Source organism: Coffea arabica, unplaced genomic scaffold (assembly GCF_036785885.1).
Source record: "Coffea arabica cultivar ET-39 unplaced genomic scaffold, Coffea Arabica ET-39 HiFi ptg000039l, whole genome shotgun sequence".
Taxonomy (NCBI): domain Eukaryota; kingdom Viridiplantae; phylum Streptophyta; class Magnoliopsida; order Gentianales; family Rubiaceae; genus Coffea; species Coffea arabica.
In genome coordinates, this window is record NW_027266187.1 from 56873 (window position 1) to 72117 (window position 15245).

A 15245-nucleotide genomic window follows, 5' to 3' on the forward strand; every position below is an offset into this window, starting at 1 on the left:
AATTTAAGTGGTGGATTGCTATCCTATCTATCTGCTGTTGTGTGCTGAAAATAGTCTTCCCATCGAAGTAAAGGTAGTTGAAAGGTGGCCAAAGCCATTGAGTGAGAAACTGGCCAACCTCCCTCATCCATCATCCACATTCCACCCACCCCACTCCCCCTCCCCCTCCCCCTCCCCCTCCCCCTCCCTTGCCCTTTTTTCACCCCACTGCTCTTCACACTCCATATGCAGCCAATACTAAATGAACCCTTTCATCATCAATGATCAAACAATCCGAAAGTAAAATTATAAAACCACAAAAGTTGTAACAAAAGTGAAGCCCCTCCAAGCAAGAACCAGATTCTCCAAACATAGGGGGGAAAAAAATTAAAGAAAGTAAAGGAGAAGAGTCCTAGTCCTTCCTCCTTCTACTTGTATAATTCTCTCTAGTTAGCCCATTATATTTCTTTTTTTGAACCCAAAAAAGGTATGAGCAAAAGAAGCATGGTATTATGCAGCAGTAAGGCTGAGGTTGGCTGAAATCTTCAAGAATTCTTCTTTCAAAAAATTTTAGAGTACTTTGTTGGTTTTGCAGCTTTTTTCTTCCGAAAGTTTGTGGAAGGTTGGAGAGAATTTTAAGGTAAAGTAGCAATAAAAATGTGTTCTTGCTTGCTAATTGTACTTAATTCTGCATGATCTCTCTTGGGATTGTGTCAATTTGGTCAGTATGGTGCAAAAAAGTAAGCTTTTTTAATTGATCTTTGGTAATGGTAGCAGAGCTTACTGTTTTCTTGGTTTCTGGGCAAGTTGGTTTGTTTATTATGTCATAATTGTTGATTTTGTTGACACTTTTGCCTGAAATATGGGCTTCAGTCCGTTGAAATTGGTGAAATTTGCACGTTTAGTTCTGTTATACCTTGGTTTTTCACCCTTTTTGGACTCTTAACTTATATTAATTTGGAAAATGAAAGTAGATAATTTTCCTATATATATAGGGAAGGTTTTACAGGGTTTGTGATATATATCTTTTATGGATTTGTTTCCCTCTTTTTTTGACCTAAGCAAGCTCAAAAACAGACAAAATATTTATATGTCATTTCTCTCTTGTATGTATTCGCTTGGACAGAATTTGGCTTAACTGTGTGTTCTCTTATGACTTTTAAAAAAAAAAAAAAAAATCCAATTTTGGCTTCTATTGAGAGATAGAAAGAACCATGACAATGGATAATTTTATCTATTGGTCGATGTTAACAACTGCAAAGATGTGTGTATATGGAAAATCTCTGTTTTCTCCAACCAATATTTTGCTCCAGAATAGACCTCTCCACATCCCCAAATCCCCCCATCCCTGCCAGGGACCCGTCTCTCTGCTTTTGTTGAGGCCCTTTCTGGTTAATTGCCTTAGATCAAGCTGAAGTCTCTTGGTAGACCTTGTGATGGACAATTGCGTGTGCTCTAGCATGTAAAATGTGTTGTTTTGGTCAGAAGAGACTTGGTCAGCTTGACGTTGTCAATGTTTTGACTCATATTCCTTGATTGTGTATCCTGTTGCTTTATTTATTAGATTTTTGGCAAGATAGAGGCTGATATTCTTCAGCTGCAAATGGAAATGTCGGTAAAAAGAAAAGAAAGACCAAGACGAATATCATGTTTTTATTGCTGCATAGGTAAATCGTGGTCTATCCATGACAAGGAACAAATACTTTCTTTTCCAGCTTCGTTGTGGAGATGGTTTCTAATTGTATCTTCAAGATGATGACATGCTCTTATTACAAATGAGATTACTTGTGATCTAGAAATTTCTTGATAAGATGAAACTGCAATTAAGCAGTACTAAACCATTCTCTGTGTTTCAGCTTATCCAAGGGAAAACACTGATGCTAGAAATATGGGAAAGAAAGGGAGTTGGTTTTCAGCCATCAAGAAAGTTTTCTCATCCAGCTCCAAGGAGAAGCCTAATGATGTAAGTGGGTCTTTTCTCAAGATAAGCAGTTTTCTCCTTTCTAGTATTTCCTGTCAAAGCCAAAAGCATGGTGTGCATAATGGCTCCTAGTCTGATGGAGAACATAAAATTGCTTCACAGGAGGACTAATAAGTTGCTAGTGGCATAAGTGAAACTATGTTCGATTGGATTTAGGCTTTGAATTGATAATATTGAGAAAATGCAACAGTTTGTCAGGAGCTATTCTCGTGTTATATCTTGAAAAGCTAATTGGGTAATGCATTATCATTTTGGTCACCAACAAAATGAAAATGTACAGTTATGTTCCATTTTCTGGTGCTTGATCCCAGATTTAGTAAAAACTTTACTGAAAGAAATAAAAAGTTTTGTGGTAGCTCAGAGCTAGCTCAGTTAGGTAAGAGCAGCTTTAGCTGAGGTATATGACTCATGTTTATACTTCGTATCTTTCCCTACACCACTCAATTGGCTTGAAAGAATCATGAATGTAAGAAAGCTCCTGTCTTCTAAGTGATTTACAAGCTTGCTTCGACTGTTGCAGGGAACAGATAAGAAAAGTTCGAAGGAAAAGAAGAAGGGACGAGGTAAATTGAAGCATGGAGAGAACAGATCATTAATTCCCCTCTTCAGGGAACCAAGTAGCATTGAGAAAATCCTTGGCGAAGCAGATGAATTATTTATCAGACCTACTACATCTTCTGAAATTCCGAGAACACCACCAGCATTACCTGTGAGGCCAGTCTCTCCACGAGTCTCTTCACCTAAAGCTGCTTCTCCCAGGGTTACTTCTCCCAGGGCTGCGTCTCCAAAGGTTTCTTCTCCTAGGGCTCCATCCCAAAGAGTGGCTTCCCCTAGGCCAGCTCCTCCTCGTGCTGCTTCACCAAGGGGTGCTTCTCCTGTGGTTCCCCAAATCCGCAGGGAAACCAACTATGTTTACAGGCCTGAACCTACGTCGAAAAACCTTCACCTTGCAGCCACCAAGATCCAGGCAGCTTATAGAGGCTACATGGTAATTTTTCAATTTAATCGGAATTTGAACTGGTTGTTCCCCTGCTATCAGAAGAATTGAACTATTTGTCTGTGTCCCAAATTTGAAATAATTTAATTGCATTCGGTCATTAAATTTTCATGGTAGCTTCAAGAATGCAGATAGAATTGGAGCAAGCCATGATTTTCCACAATCTAGTAGGACAATGTGTTCAATGCTCATGCTATTCAATAGTTTACTTGTTTTAGTAGCCTATGTTGAGTACTGGACATGAGTTCTGTCTAGCGTATAACTTGCAAAGCTAGATCTCAAGAAACATTGCTTGTGTTTGATTTAGTTATTCTGGCATTTATCTGGAATAGTTTTGCCTTGAACCAAAGGGAAAATATCATTCCACTTGATTACAGTACAAAAACCATCAGGACATACTATATAGCCTTGTGACATTGTGAACAATTATGAAGCATAAATTGAAGTACTGTGTGCTTTCTGACCTCTCCCTAAAAAAGTTTTCCACGTGCCACTGTGATGTAGAGTGCAACACTTTGTTTTCTACCCAGTTTTTTTTTTTTATGTCTACTGAAATATTTTTTTTTTGGGGTGTGTCTAAATTTGCCTCTTGAGCATTCTTACTTTATAACATATTCTAATAGGAATAAGATCACAAAACAATTTTGTTATATAGGCAAGGAGAAGTTTCAGAGCTTTGAGGGGGTTAGTGAGGCTTCAAGGTGTGGTGAGAGGCCAGAATGTGAAGCGACAGACCATGAATGCCATGAAACAGATGCAGCTTTTGGTTAGAGTTCAAACGCAAATTCAGTCACGCAGAATTCAAATGTTGGAAAACCAGGCAATGCAGCGCCAATCCTGTAAGAATGACAAGGAAGCAGAGAGTACACTGAGCAAATGGACCTTGAACCAGGTAGTGAAAGTCATATATATGGACAGTCTCTTCATTTTCCCTTTCTTTAGATGGCAACTCATTATGAATTGTTTTACATTGTTTCTTTAAACTAGTCAATTATAAGTTTCATAACATCAGTATGTGTTCCTTTATGCTTCAGTCCATTTTGATGTTGTATCTAATGATCTGCTTCAAGAGAACTTACTACAAAGCAAAACTATGAAAGTTTTGTCGTTTGCTGAACATATTTTACCAACCCATGACTGGTTATACAAAGTGCTGCTTACCTTTGCAAATTATGCTGCGTCTTTTGTTCTGTGTCGTTGGACCGGTGTTGAATGATACCATTTACAAAATGGACGTGTGGCTCTGTGATAGACTTCCATTTTTATATACTTCTTCTTACTTGGTTGTATCATTAAAGAATTGTACTTGGTTTAGTCTGAGGCAGGTAACAATGAAGATTGGGATGATAGCTTACTAACTAAAGAGGAAGTTGAAGCAAGGCTCCGGAAGAAAGTAGAGGCAGTCATCAAGAGAGAGAGAGCTATGGCCTATGCATACTCTCACCAGGTGCAGTTGGCTTTCCTAGTTACAACATAATTAGATTTATTTTCCCCTCAATTCCCTTTTGGAATTGTAGTCAACTATGTATAATGCGGCTTTGGTTTTGTTTGGTTGGGGGGGGGGGGGGGGTATATGTTACAATTCAAATTTGCTTCTGTTACTCCCAAGTCCATTTCTATAGCTTTTTTCGACTTTTTATTCTTGCTAGTATGTGTTGTCAAGTTATTCATTGAAATTAGACTTTAGAATCATGGATTCCAAATAATAGACTGGACAAGAGACCAGAATAACTGTTAATTTAGTTGGAATGCTGAGCTTGTAAATGGACACCCTGTCACATGAACTTGCATGCTTTAGAAAGGATGAAGATGTGCAACTCTAGTATGTAAATAAGGATAAATCTGCTCAGTGGGTCAACTATTTTTAACTTTAATACAAGATTAATTGATAGACGTCAAATTGCAAGAAGTAATCAATATCCAGGTATTAAATTTCTAAATTGCTTAATCCATTTCCTCCTCCCTTTGTGCATCAGTTGTGGAAAGCAAATCCAAGGTCATCTCAAGCAGCTCTTGACTTCAGATCCAATGGGTTCCCATGGTGGTGGAATTGGTTAGAACGTCAGCTTCCTCCAGCAAATCCTTCAGAGAACCAATCTGTTGCCAAGAATGTTCATCTAACACCTCCAAGGCCAATTTCAGAGTACAAGCGTAGTCCGCGACCTCAAGCAAGCAACTATAAGCATCATAATTATGCTTTTGACAATCATGAATCAGCGACACCAAGGTCATCAAAATCAGCTGTCCCAGGTAGAGGCAAGCAGTTTCACACTCCAACGAGAACGCCACCACCAAACAGCTCAGGTCTTATGAAATATACAAGACCAAGAGCCAGTGCAGCTGAATCTCCTTTTGATCTTCCAATGAATGATACTGATAGTCTTACTAGCTGTCCACCTTTTTCTGTTCCAAATTACATGGTACCTACTGTCTCGGCCAAAGCCAAAGTGAGAGCAAGTAGCAATCCAAAGGAGAGACTTCCTGGTACTCCAGGAAATGACTCAAAGAGACGATTTTCGTTTCCTTTGACTCCAAATATAGGTTCTTTCAAGTGGAACAAAGCATCTAGCAAAGAAGCTACTTCTCAGAAGGTACTGGAGAAACATGAATCGATGAGATCTATTGGAGACGTAAGTGTGGAATCAACAGTTTCTATGCCAGCTATAGTTGGGAGGAAGCCTTTTAACAGATTTGTGTGATTGGTTTTATTGTAAGTTCTTTGTTTGTTAACATTCATATTAACTTCTTCTTGAGGCTGTTTTCCTTTCATTTTATTCATACGAGTGTACGGGTTGATGATATTCTTCATTATAGGATACTAATGTACGACAATAAAGAAACTATAGGAAATGATGGTTTGAATGTAGATGATTTATCTTGTGAGGGTTATATCTTCTTCTTTCTCAATAATGACTACCAAAATACCCTTACCACCCACCTCCTCCCCCTCTTTAAGTCAAAGGAAGAGATTAAGATTGAACTGGCAAAAGTGGGATCAATTTTGTAACGTTTACATGCGCCATCTATATTCAGACGTATCTCCCTCTAATTTCTGGGTGACAGGACCTAATAGATCAACCAGCTTTAAATGTTATTTGTGACAGGCAACATTTAGGTGTTATTCATAGCTAAACAAGATCCTACCTAGATTATGTCCTATCACATAAGCAGCAGTCATTCAGTTTAGATTCCGTAAGAAAACCAATATGTCTTCTTGGCAGCAAAAGAAAATGCAACATGTATGAATCAATTTGATGAACAACAGGTACAGTTTGATAATCCTATTAATAGTGTAATATGAGCTTTCTGAATTATTCAACTGTGGTGTACTTTAGATCTCAGAAGGAGCTAGGATCTTATGAAGTTGATCAGTCAGAAAAGCATCTTCTTGGCTTTGCTCAACAAATGCCGCACTTTAAGGCTCAATTCTACTAAAAAACGAGTACAATTTGATCACTGTAGCTGGTATTACAGTATAAGCCTTCTGCACCATACACCGTACATATTGTGGTGCTTTAGATCTCACAGGATAACCAGGATCCTACCTAAAATTGGTTCTGTTTCTTATGAACTAACTTGTATTGTTAAGCAGACGCTACTCTGAAGTAATTTGATAAGGTAAGAAGTACAATTAACTTGTTGCAGCTGGTCTTAATGTAAGCTATCTGCAACCATTTTGCATTAGATCTTATATGAAAACTAGGATCCAGCCTGGATTGTCGTATAAAATTATTCTGCATGGTTTCTTCTTGGCTTTGCGCTGCTAATGCTAGCACATTCAGAACAATTTGATCACCCTAACAGGTTTCAAACTTAAAATCAACAATCAGAACAAGTGACGCTTATGTTCTTGGTATTTTGGACTGAAGTAGGACTCTGCTTTTACCAGAATTCTTCCAACAAGAAAAACTAGAAAAACTGAAGCGAAGGGAAACCCTAGTTTGTTGAAGTCGGCAATTGGTAAAACCTCTGGATGTTATCATCAAATCTACAGAGCAACAATTTCCTGTTATGAGTATAATGGATATCAGTGTGCTAATTAAATGACTAGTTTAGTGCAGTTCTTCAAGCAACTCTCTATAAAACAATGTGGAATGCCTGATGCAAATTAATAAACAACTGCAGAAAAGGTACCTCTCGAAAAAATGACTTGTGCTATTTAGTTCTCAATGGTTGGAATAGGTTGTCATTTATGCAAGAGTTTCTGTTTCCAGGGGATCATACTTGAATTGGATGAAATTTTGTGAAATTGAAGAAATCTCATTATGATGAAGTCATTATTAATTTGACAGGTTGGAAAACTCTAGGCCCTCTCAAGCTCTAGTAATTTGCTAAAATGCTAACAACTTTGCTACATTGTAAAAGTAGAAGTTACCTTTTATGATCAAGGTTCTTATTAGGTTAAAGGCACACACAGAAGTTTAGGCCTTATTTGACTGATACAAACATGGTTAAAGGCACATAGGGTGCTCTGTTTAGGCCTTATTCAACTGATTCTAACATGGCTCCACACACTTTAGACACTCCTCTTCACAGAGGAACTATATCCAGTCTGGCTATCATAATATCGATTCCAAAGCATTTGGCAAATTTCAGAACCTGTGATGTTAGTACTTGCTTTGGGACATAACCATTTCCAGCATCTGCCTTTGCCTTTGAAGCTGGAGGACCAATGAAAAACTCCCTTGCCTGTACTGAAGATGTCCGTTGCTTCCATGAGTTTTTGTAGTCGTCTGGATTGCCAGAGTTGAACTCACCAGTCACCAAATGGGATTGTTGTAGAACTGGATCCATACATTGCCTAGCTTCCGATCAGGGAAAATACATTGTGGTGCTGCAGTTAAGTACTCTTTTTTACCTTGTTGGCTGTAAGTAGACAATCGTTGAGCCATAGCAGCATAATGAGTTTTGCCTTGATCAATATCAAAGTCTATACCATCTAAAACAGCATCACACAGTGGTCTGAAATTTGCTTGACCAGCTAAAAAATGATGCCACAAGTAATCAGCCAATTTCTGGGCATCATCAGGTGATGATAAAGAATAGCACCGCTACCACCAATTGATACCATGACCTTAATTCCTCGATTTTGACAAAGGCGAATGCTATTGCTCAATTTTGGGCAGCCAACAGATGATGGCGTACAATGACCAGCTAAGTTGAGGAGTTTGGCCATGGCCAAATTTTGAGAGGAAGGCTATGTTTACAATCTCATACAGTCCAGATCACAAGTCTCCCTCAAGGTGCCTTCCCTCGAGTCTTGGCCCGAATAGACCACAATCTTTCCAGATTGTGATTTCAGAATCAGGGAAAAGATCACATAGACACAACAGAAAGGAAGAAAAGTGTTTTAAGCTCATCTTTGGTTTAAACAGCTTTCTCTGTAGGCTGCAATGTGACTAAGAAACTGAGCATCTGTTTTATAGGTGCAAAAACGCTTGACAAGAAAGCTGTAAAAATAAAAAAGTTGGCACTTGCAAAGATGCTTCACTAGAAAGTTGGAAAGCCAAAACGTTTGCACTTGACTTGCGGTTGACTTGTAGTCGACTTAACTAAGATGTAGCCATGGTTTCACATAATCAGCTCAAGCACTAATCTGCCTCTTTCTTCTTTTGCAGCCATGGTTCAAAGTCGCGGTCGCGGCATGGACTGTTCCATATCGGTCTCGGCATATCGATCGCGATGAATTTTTGAAATATTTAATATTCTAAAAATGATAAAAAATATGATAAACAAAAATAATTAAAAAATTAGTAAAAATAATAAAAATTCGAGTTGACTCGGGACGACTCGAAGTAACTCGGTGTGACTCGGCCGTTTTAATCTTTCACGGTAACGTCTCAGCGAGTCAAGTATCTCGAAATCGTATCGTCTCGGACTCGGCCGGTTCAACCATGCTTGCAGCTGCACTACGCCAACGGTTCTGCATTTTTGTCCGCTGATTTAAGTATGATTTCAACCACGCATGAAAACATCGTACATGATCTATCTTTTGTATCTAGAAAGACTGCTACTTCTTCTGCCCTTTTTCTTTTACCAAGACAGATCTTTATATGCAGTAAAATTACCAAAACAAATCATCCTTCGAAAGTGTAACTTGCAACAACTGATTTATCTTATATCCATTGTTGGTTCCTGAAACGCTAATTGTAAGTCTTTATACTGTTTTAAGGCGGGATGAACAGCAGTCGCTAATAAGTAAGATAGTCGATACATTTTGATTTGCTTATTTTTATGGAAAGGTTTACAGTACACTACTCACAGTAGTACATTGGATATCTATGATGTCGGGTTTAGTTCATTAATCTCCAAAAATCGCACGGATAGTTATTATTTCAAATTATTTGTTTCCATCTTGTTTTGATGCAATAATTATGCATCCATCGAATTCATGTCATCTCTCTAGTCTTCTTCTTTTAGCCACCTATCCTGTTATAATTAGGGGTGCAAACAAATTGAATCGCTCGTCAGTAACTTGAGTTCGAGTTTGACATGAGTTTGGTCAACATTGAACTCAAATCGAGTTCAAGTTCGACTTGGACAATTCGAACTAAAAAATATTCAGTTCGTTAGTTCGCGAGTCGGTTTAATCATATATATATATATATATATATATATATATATATTAATAATAAAATTATGTATATATATCTAATATTTTATTATTTGTTAAGAAAAATTGTTATTTTATTTATTTTTTAAAAATAAAATAATTATTATTTTTTATTTTTTTTTTCAAACTCGAGTTTAAACTTTATATTTTGAACTCGTCAAGCTCGAGATTCATAAAACTAAGTTAAAATTCGGCTCAATTAGGCTAAATTTCGATTTGACTTGACTCGTTAACACCCTAGTTATAATTCATTATATATTTCCATCGCATGGTTTCCAGCAAGTTGTTAACAATTCGACTAACACTAAAAATCTTATCAAAGAAACCTCCTATAATCTCATTAAAAAAAACTAATAAATAAAGTGTTAAGATTACCTCCATTGTGAAGCAACTAAAACTGATTCTTTCTTTTCTTTACCTCTCCTTAGTCTAGCATAAGTTTTCTCCCTCACTTTTCTTTTGATCGTCTCAAGAATAAAATGAGTCTATAAGTTTATTCTCTTAATTAAATGAACTCAAATTACACTTAAATTTTATTTATATGACTTTATATTCAATTAATTACACAATAAACACCTATTATATTTAGGTTAGGGACCAAAATTGCAACTTAGGGGGGGGGGGACAAGTATTTCAGGCTACCCTCCTTACAGACAGTTTCGAAACTCAACTAAGATAATCCTGCAAGCTTGACAAAATTTTGATGTACAAATAATTACCTATAACCACAAGGCATTAATCTTGCGACACTTATACTAGCTTCCTCTCTAGGCTGTATCGCCTGACTAAGAAACCGAACATCAGTATTATAGGTGCGAGGACGTAAGCTTGAATAGAAAGTTGGAAAAACCAAAAAGTAGGCCGTTGACTTGCAAAGTAGCCAAAAATTACTTGGCACTGAGGTGACTTCCTTTTTTTTTTTTTTTTTTTTTTTTTTTGTCAAACTGAGGTGACTTCCTTAATTACTAGTTTACTACACAATTAGCTAACGTAATGTGCCTTTTACTTTTCTTGCAGCTACATTACGGTGAGAATTTTGCTTATTTTTTCACTAATTTTTTTATTTTTATTTATTTATTTATTTTGAAAGATTTCAGCCACCAGCGGTGAGATCTTACATGATCTACTTAGTGTAGCTGGAAGGACTGCTAGTACGTTTTCCATTTCCTTTTTCCGTGACCAAGACAGATCTCAGCATGCAGTGTATATCCTTAAAGAATAACTAGTCACAAATGATTAACAAAACTTGAACTTAGGAGGTGTTTCATTTGCACTTCGGAATCGGCATCTGCATTGGAATGATAGAGAAATGAAGTGGGGATTGGGGAATGATATCATGATGAACATATTTTTCAGACAAACTCTACTTTGCACCTTTAAATTTGTATCACTTTTTCACTTTGCATTCTAAATTTTACTTTTGGATATTTTGTACCATAAATTCTCAATTTTGTTGCATTTATGTCCAATCAATAACAATGTTAGCAAGATTAACGGATAAAGAGAACTCTGGAAATCAATGATAATTTGCTGAAAGTAGTCTAAAGAAGCTAAGATATCACATTTACAACAAAATGATATATTGACATTAATTTGCATTGTCTTTTATTGTATAAATTTTGACAACAATACTAATGTTTAGGACAAACAAATCGATGATAATATGCCGAAAGTAATCAACAGAACCAATAATCGTCCGCAATTAGAATAAAATGATATATTGTCATTAATTTGTACCATAATTTATCTCGTTAATTTTGCTAATGTTGTTATTGATTGGATTTAAATGGGACAAACTTGATAATTTAGGTGTAAAGTATCTAAAATTGAGAGTATAGGATGCAAAGTGTTTAAAATTAAAGTTTAGAGTGCAAAATGAGAAAGTGGTACAAGCTTAGTAGTGCAAAGTGAAATTAGTCCTATTCTTCCGTTAGTGTTAGATTTTAGAGGGGATTGATAGTTAGGGTCTTCCAGCCTTACAGGCAACATTAACAGACTCCCTGCCAATCTTCATGACTGAAATCTAATTTAGAGGGTATTGGTACATGTTTGGTTGAATTTAAAAAGCCGAAGTAGGATTATGCAACTTCAATCGGTTTGGAAGATGCACAAGCAAAGCGTTGTCCTGTAAATTGTACAGAGTGCTGGTTGAGTGGATGGTTGCTTATTCTGAAACATGGCTTTATACCATAAACAGTTCCAAGAATGTTAGTTATATGGATATTTTTTTTTTTTTTTGTGTAAGCAGGAGGATTCGAACCCGAGACCTCTTACTTACACTCCCTCCCCCGTACCACCCAACACATCCCTCCCCCAAGTTATATGGACTTGGTTGAGACGTACACAGCAAATTATACCAAAAGCAGGTTTAACCAGACACTATATACCTCCACATACAAAACTGGAAAATGAATAAGAAAATTCAAAGATATGTGGAAGAGATAAAATTGTAGAATGTCAGCTTTTAAAATTACATGTACCAGGAGAATAATGCTGCAATTCTACAGAATAATCTTATTTCTCTCTCCCCACTAAAAAAAATAAAAATAAAAAAACCACATTTCAATTCTGAAGCACATTTGAGTTGTTTCAATGAATGTATCATTTTTGGATTGTGATAGTTTCAGAAACCTCCCTTGAGATTTTTAACAATTTCATTTAGTACCTCTTAGATTTCAAAAATTACACCTACCTCCCTTACCCATTTAAAATGACAATACGAACCTTAATATTTTAATAAAACTCCCTTATTTTCATGTTTATACAAGGGATGGATTTTATAATTTTTCCTTTTTTCTTCTTATTCGTTTCTCTTATATTTTATTAAAAATATAGAAGAACGACAAATGTTGTCTCTAACCTCTATCCCAATCAAATGTTAAACTAGTAATATTTTTTTGGTAACTTTTAATATCATCCAATTTTTTGTTAGCTCTTTTTTTTTGTATCAAAATCAATAATAAATAAATAAAAACTAAAACAAATGGCTAAAAATCAGTACCAAACTATGGTAGTTCCATTATTGCACTAATCCATAAACTTTTCTTTAAAAAAAAACTAGTCCATAAATTTAAAAACAAACAACAACACTTTCTTCTGGATTTTAAAAGGAATCTATATCCCTAATAAAACAATATGAAAAATAGCCTATTATAGAAAAAGATTTATTGTTATAATCAAACAAAAAATATTGGCATAAAAAAATGACACTCATTCCTTTTATAATTGTGCCAAATTACTTTACAATTGTTTAGAAGAATAAATTAAATATTATAAGATAAGGGCATTTTAGAATATTCACTAAAATTTTGACCTATTTTAAGGTTTGGTTACCTAAGTGTCAAATCAAGGGAGGTAAGTGTAATTTTTAAAACTTTGAGGGAACTAAATGAATAGTCAGAGACCTTAGGGGACATTTATGAAATTATTCCTTTATTTGACGTAAACTATTAATACTTCACGTGATTTGTATGTGGTTATGTTATCTGAAATTCATTCTTTTATCAAATATTGATTGTCAATGTCATATTACAATATTTGCATCTGAACTAGCTAATTTTTTAATAGTTTCTTTTAATGTTTTAAATTTTTTAACGATTGATTGTTTTAATTTTTTTAACAATTGATTGTTGAAAAGTCATAGGTCTAAAAATTTTCAAACTTCTCTAAATTACGAGGATAATTAATAGTTTGAACTTTGACACACAAATACTAATAGTATCATAATTTATCAAGTTCATTTTAGATTCACAATGTCATTACGTTTATTAAATCATAAAATTATAGTTTGTTATACACAAAACAACGATGTTAAAAGTCGTACAAGGAAACAACAAACAATGTTTACATATAGTAAAGGCTTAAATTGTAAATCAATTTCTAGAGTGATTTTAGAGCAAATTAATTGGCCTTTCAATTCATGCCATTCCTGGTTACTGTTTACGATGTGTAATCTTTGGATTGAAAGTAAAACTCATTAAGTCTATGACGAATTATTGAAAAATAAAATATAACCAAAATACCAAGGACTTTGCCACAATAATAGATATTTTAAATGCTATATATATTATTTATACCTCTATCTACTTTTTTGGCTAAGTGAAAAATTAAAACAATGTTAGTAAAATGGGGTTATAGTTTTTTCTTTTTTCGGGACTTGGGTGGCTAGAAAGGGTCTCAAGGATCTCAGTGGCTCTTTTAGCTCTGTTACTCCTGTTGGCATTCTTAAACTCATCTTGGCTAGCTTATCAGTTCTTGAGGTACTCTCCCTCCACGAATAAGTTACCTTGCATATCCTCTATCCAATCTGTCCTGCGCCATCCCAATTAAATTGAAGTGTGGGCTTTTTCGATTCACTTCATTAATCAGCTGAATGCCCACTCTGGAATTTGATTAAATTATTACTTTTTTCACACCCTTCTCCCATGCTAGATCAAGGCCATGAATTATTGCCCAAAGCTCCGCTGCAATGTTGCTGGTTATTTTAATATTTACTGCAAATCCACCTATCCAACAGCCTGAATCATCCCTTAGCAAGCCTCCTGTTTCCTAGGATTTCTTGCTGATGTCCTATCCACGTTTAACTTAGTCCACCCATTTGGAGGTTTTTCCCATCCAATGAATCTTAGTTCTTTTTGGCCTTCAGGCAGTATATTTGTTTTAGAGTTCAGCACCTGTCTTGTCTGGTCCTGATCCTTAGGGCATTTGCAACAGAGTGTAATGTTGCGTGAAATGTCTGCCATGACACGGGTCCATTACACGACCACTCATTGTGGCCGTGTAATGCCTATTACACGCATTATTCTGATGATGCGTGTAATTGGTGGGCCAGTGTCAAAATTTAGCAATAACAAAATTTATACCAGTAATGTTAAAGTTAGTAACGTTCATTTTTTTTCCCAATAGTTATGTTTTAATTCTCTATATTAACACACAACACACTCGGTATTTTTTATATCCTATTATTCTACTCTATTATTTCTTTTACTCTCTCACTAATTTTCCTCTACCTCTTTGCACAATTTTTTAAAATTTCAATATTTTGTGATTATGGATGAGAATTTTAGTAGTTTTACAAATATGTTAAATGCTCCAAATATAGAAAATTCATCCTCCTCACAAAATCAAAACCCCCAAAATTTTTCAAATTACCCATATTACCCATTTTCTAGTATTACTACAAATGTGCAAAATCATGCATATCCCATAAATTTACCCACTTCCAATCATCCATCAAATTTCCAAAATCTACCAAATTTTTCATATCAAATTCCCATGTATCCTCCACCTACTTATTTTAATCTAAATACGGGAAATCACTACACATTAGGGTATTATAACCTTAGTATGGGTTGTGGAGGCTCAAAACTCCGTCGGAGATAAGGAAGGATTTTGATTTTGCCGGCCAACAAGAAAATGTTGCATCAACGCAATCAATGTCGGACTCTCAATTTCCACCATATTTAACACAACATGGGGTGGATAACATTACTTCCACCATATTCCTACAATGTCGGACTCTCACCAATGGGGTGGATAACATTATTTTTTTAGAAAATAAATAATCCAAAAGGTAAAAAATTTAATGAAAGTTAATACTTTATTTTTAAAAAATTACTTTATTTATTTATGGGATATGAGTTATGCATTATTAAAATAAATGTTTGATTTAATTG

The 15245-nt window shown here is 35.4% G+C and overlaps 1 protein-coding gene and 1 pseudogene across 2 annotated transcripts; one reads left to right on the top strand and one right to left on the bottom strand.

The window, feature by feature from the left end:
• The first annotated feature begins 227 nt into the window (after positions 1-227).
• On the top strand, positions 228-5846 carry LOC113735054 (protein IQ-DOMAIN 13-like). 2 transcript variants are annotated; one of them, XM_027261976.2, is made up of 6 exons: positions 228-619; positions 1836-1942; positions 2481-2948; positions 3613-3849; positions 4273-4404; positions 4934-5846. In XM_027261976.2, the coding sequence occupies exons 2-6, from the start codon at positions 1868-1870 to the stop codon at positions 5654-5656; spliced, it is 1635 nt and encodes a 544-aa protein (XP_027117777.1). In that variant the 5' UTR covers positions 228-619; positions 1836-1867; the 3' UTR covers positions 5657-5846. The 2 variants fall into 2 exon arrangements, with proteins under 2 accessions (XP_027117777.1, XP_027117776.1); XM_027261975.2 differs by lacking the exon at positions 228-619 and adding an exon at positions 1480-1646.
• A 1627-nt stretch (positions 5847-7473) lies between these two features.
• On the bottom strand, positions 7474-15070 carry LOC113735930 (basic endochitinase-like; annotated as a pseudogene).
• Between the last annotated feature and the right edge of the window lie 175 nt (positions 15071-15245).

Excerpts from the sequence above, each read along its gene's own strand:
- LOC113735054 (XM_027261975.2), top strand. The coding sequence starts at position 1,583 with ATGGAAATGTCGGTAAAAAGAAAAGAAAGACCAAGACGAATATCATGT. Across the intron at positions 1,647-1,835 it reads ATGTTTTTATTGCTGCATAG|CTTATCCAAGGGAAAACACT; the intron begins GTAAATCGTGGT and ends TCTGTGTTTCAG. Across the intron at positions 3,850-4,272 it reads GCAAATGGACCTTGAACCAG|TCTGAGGCAGGTAACAATGA; the intron begins GTAGTGAAAGTC and ends TACTTGGTTTAG.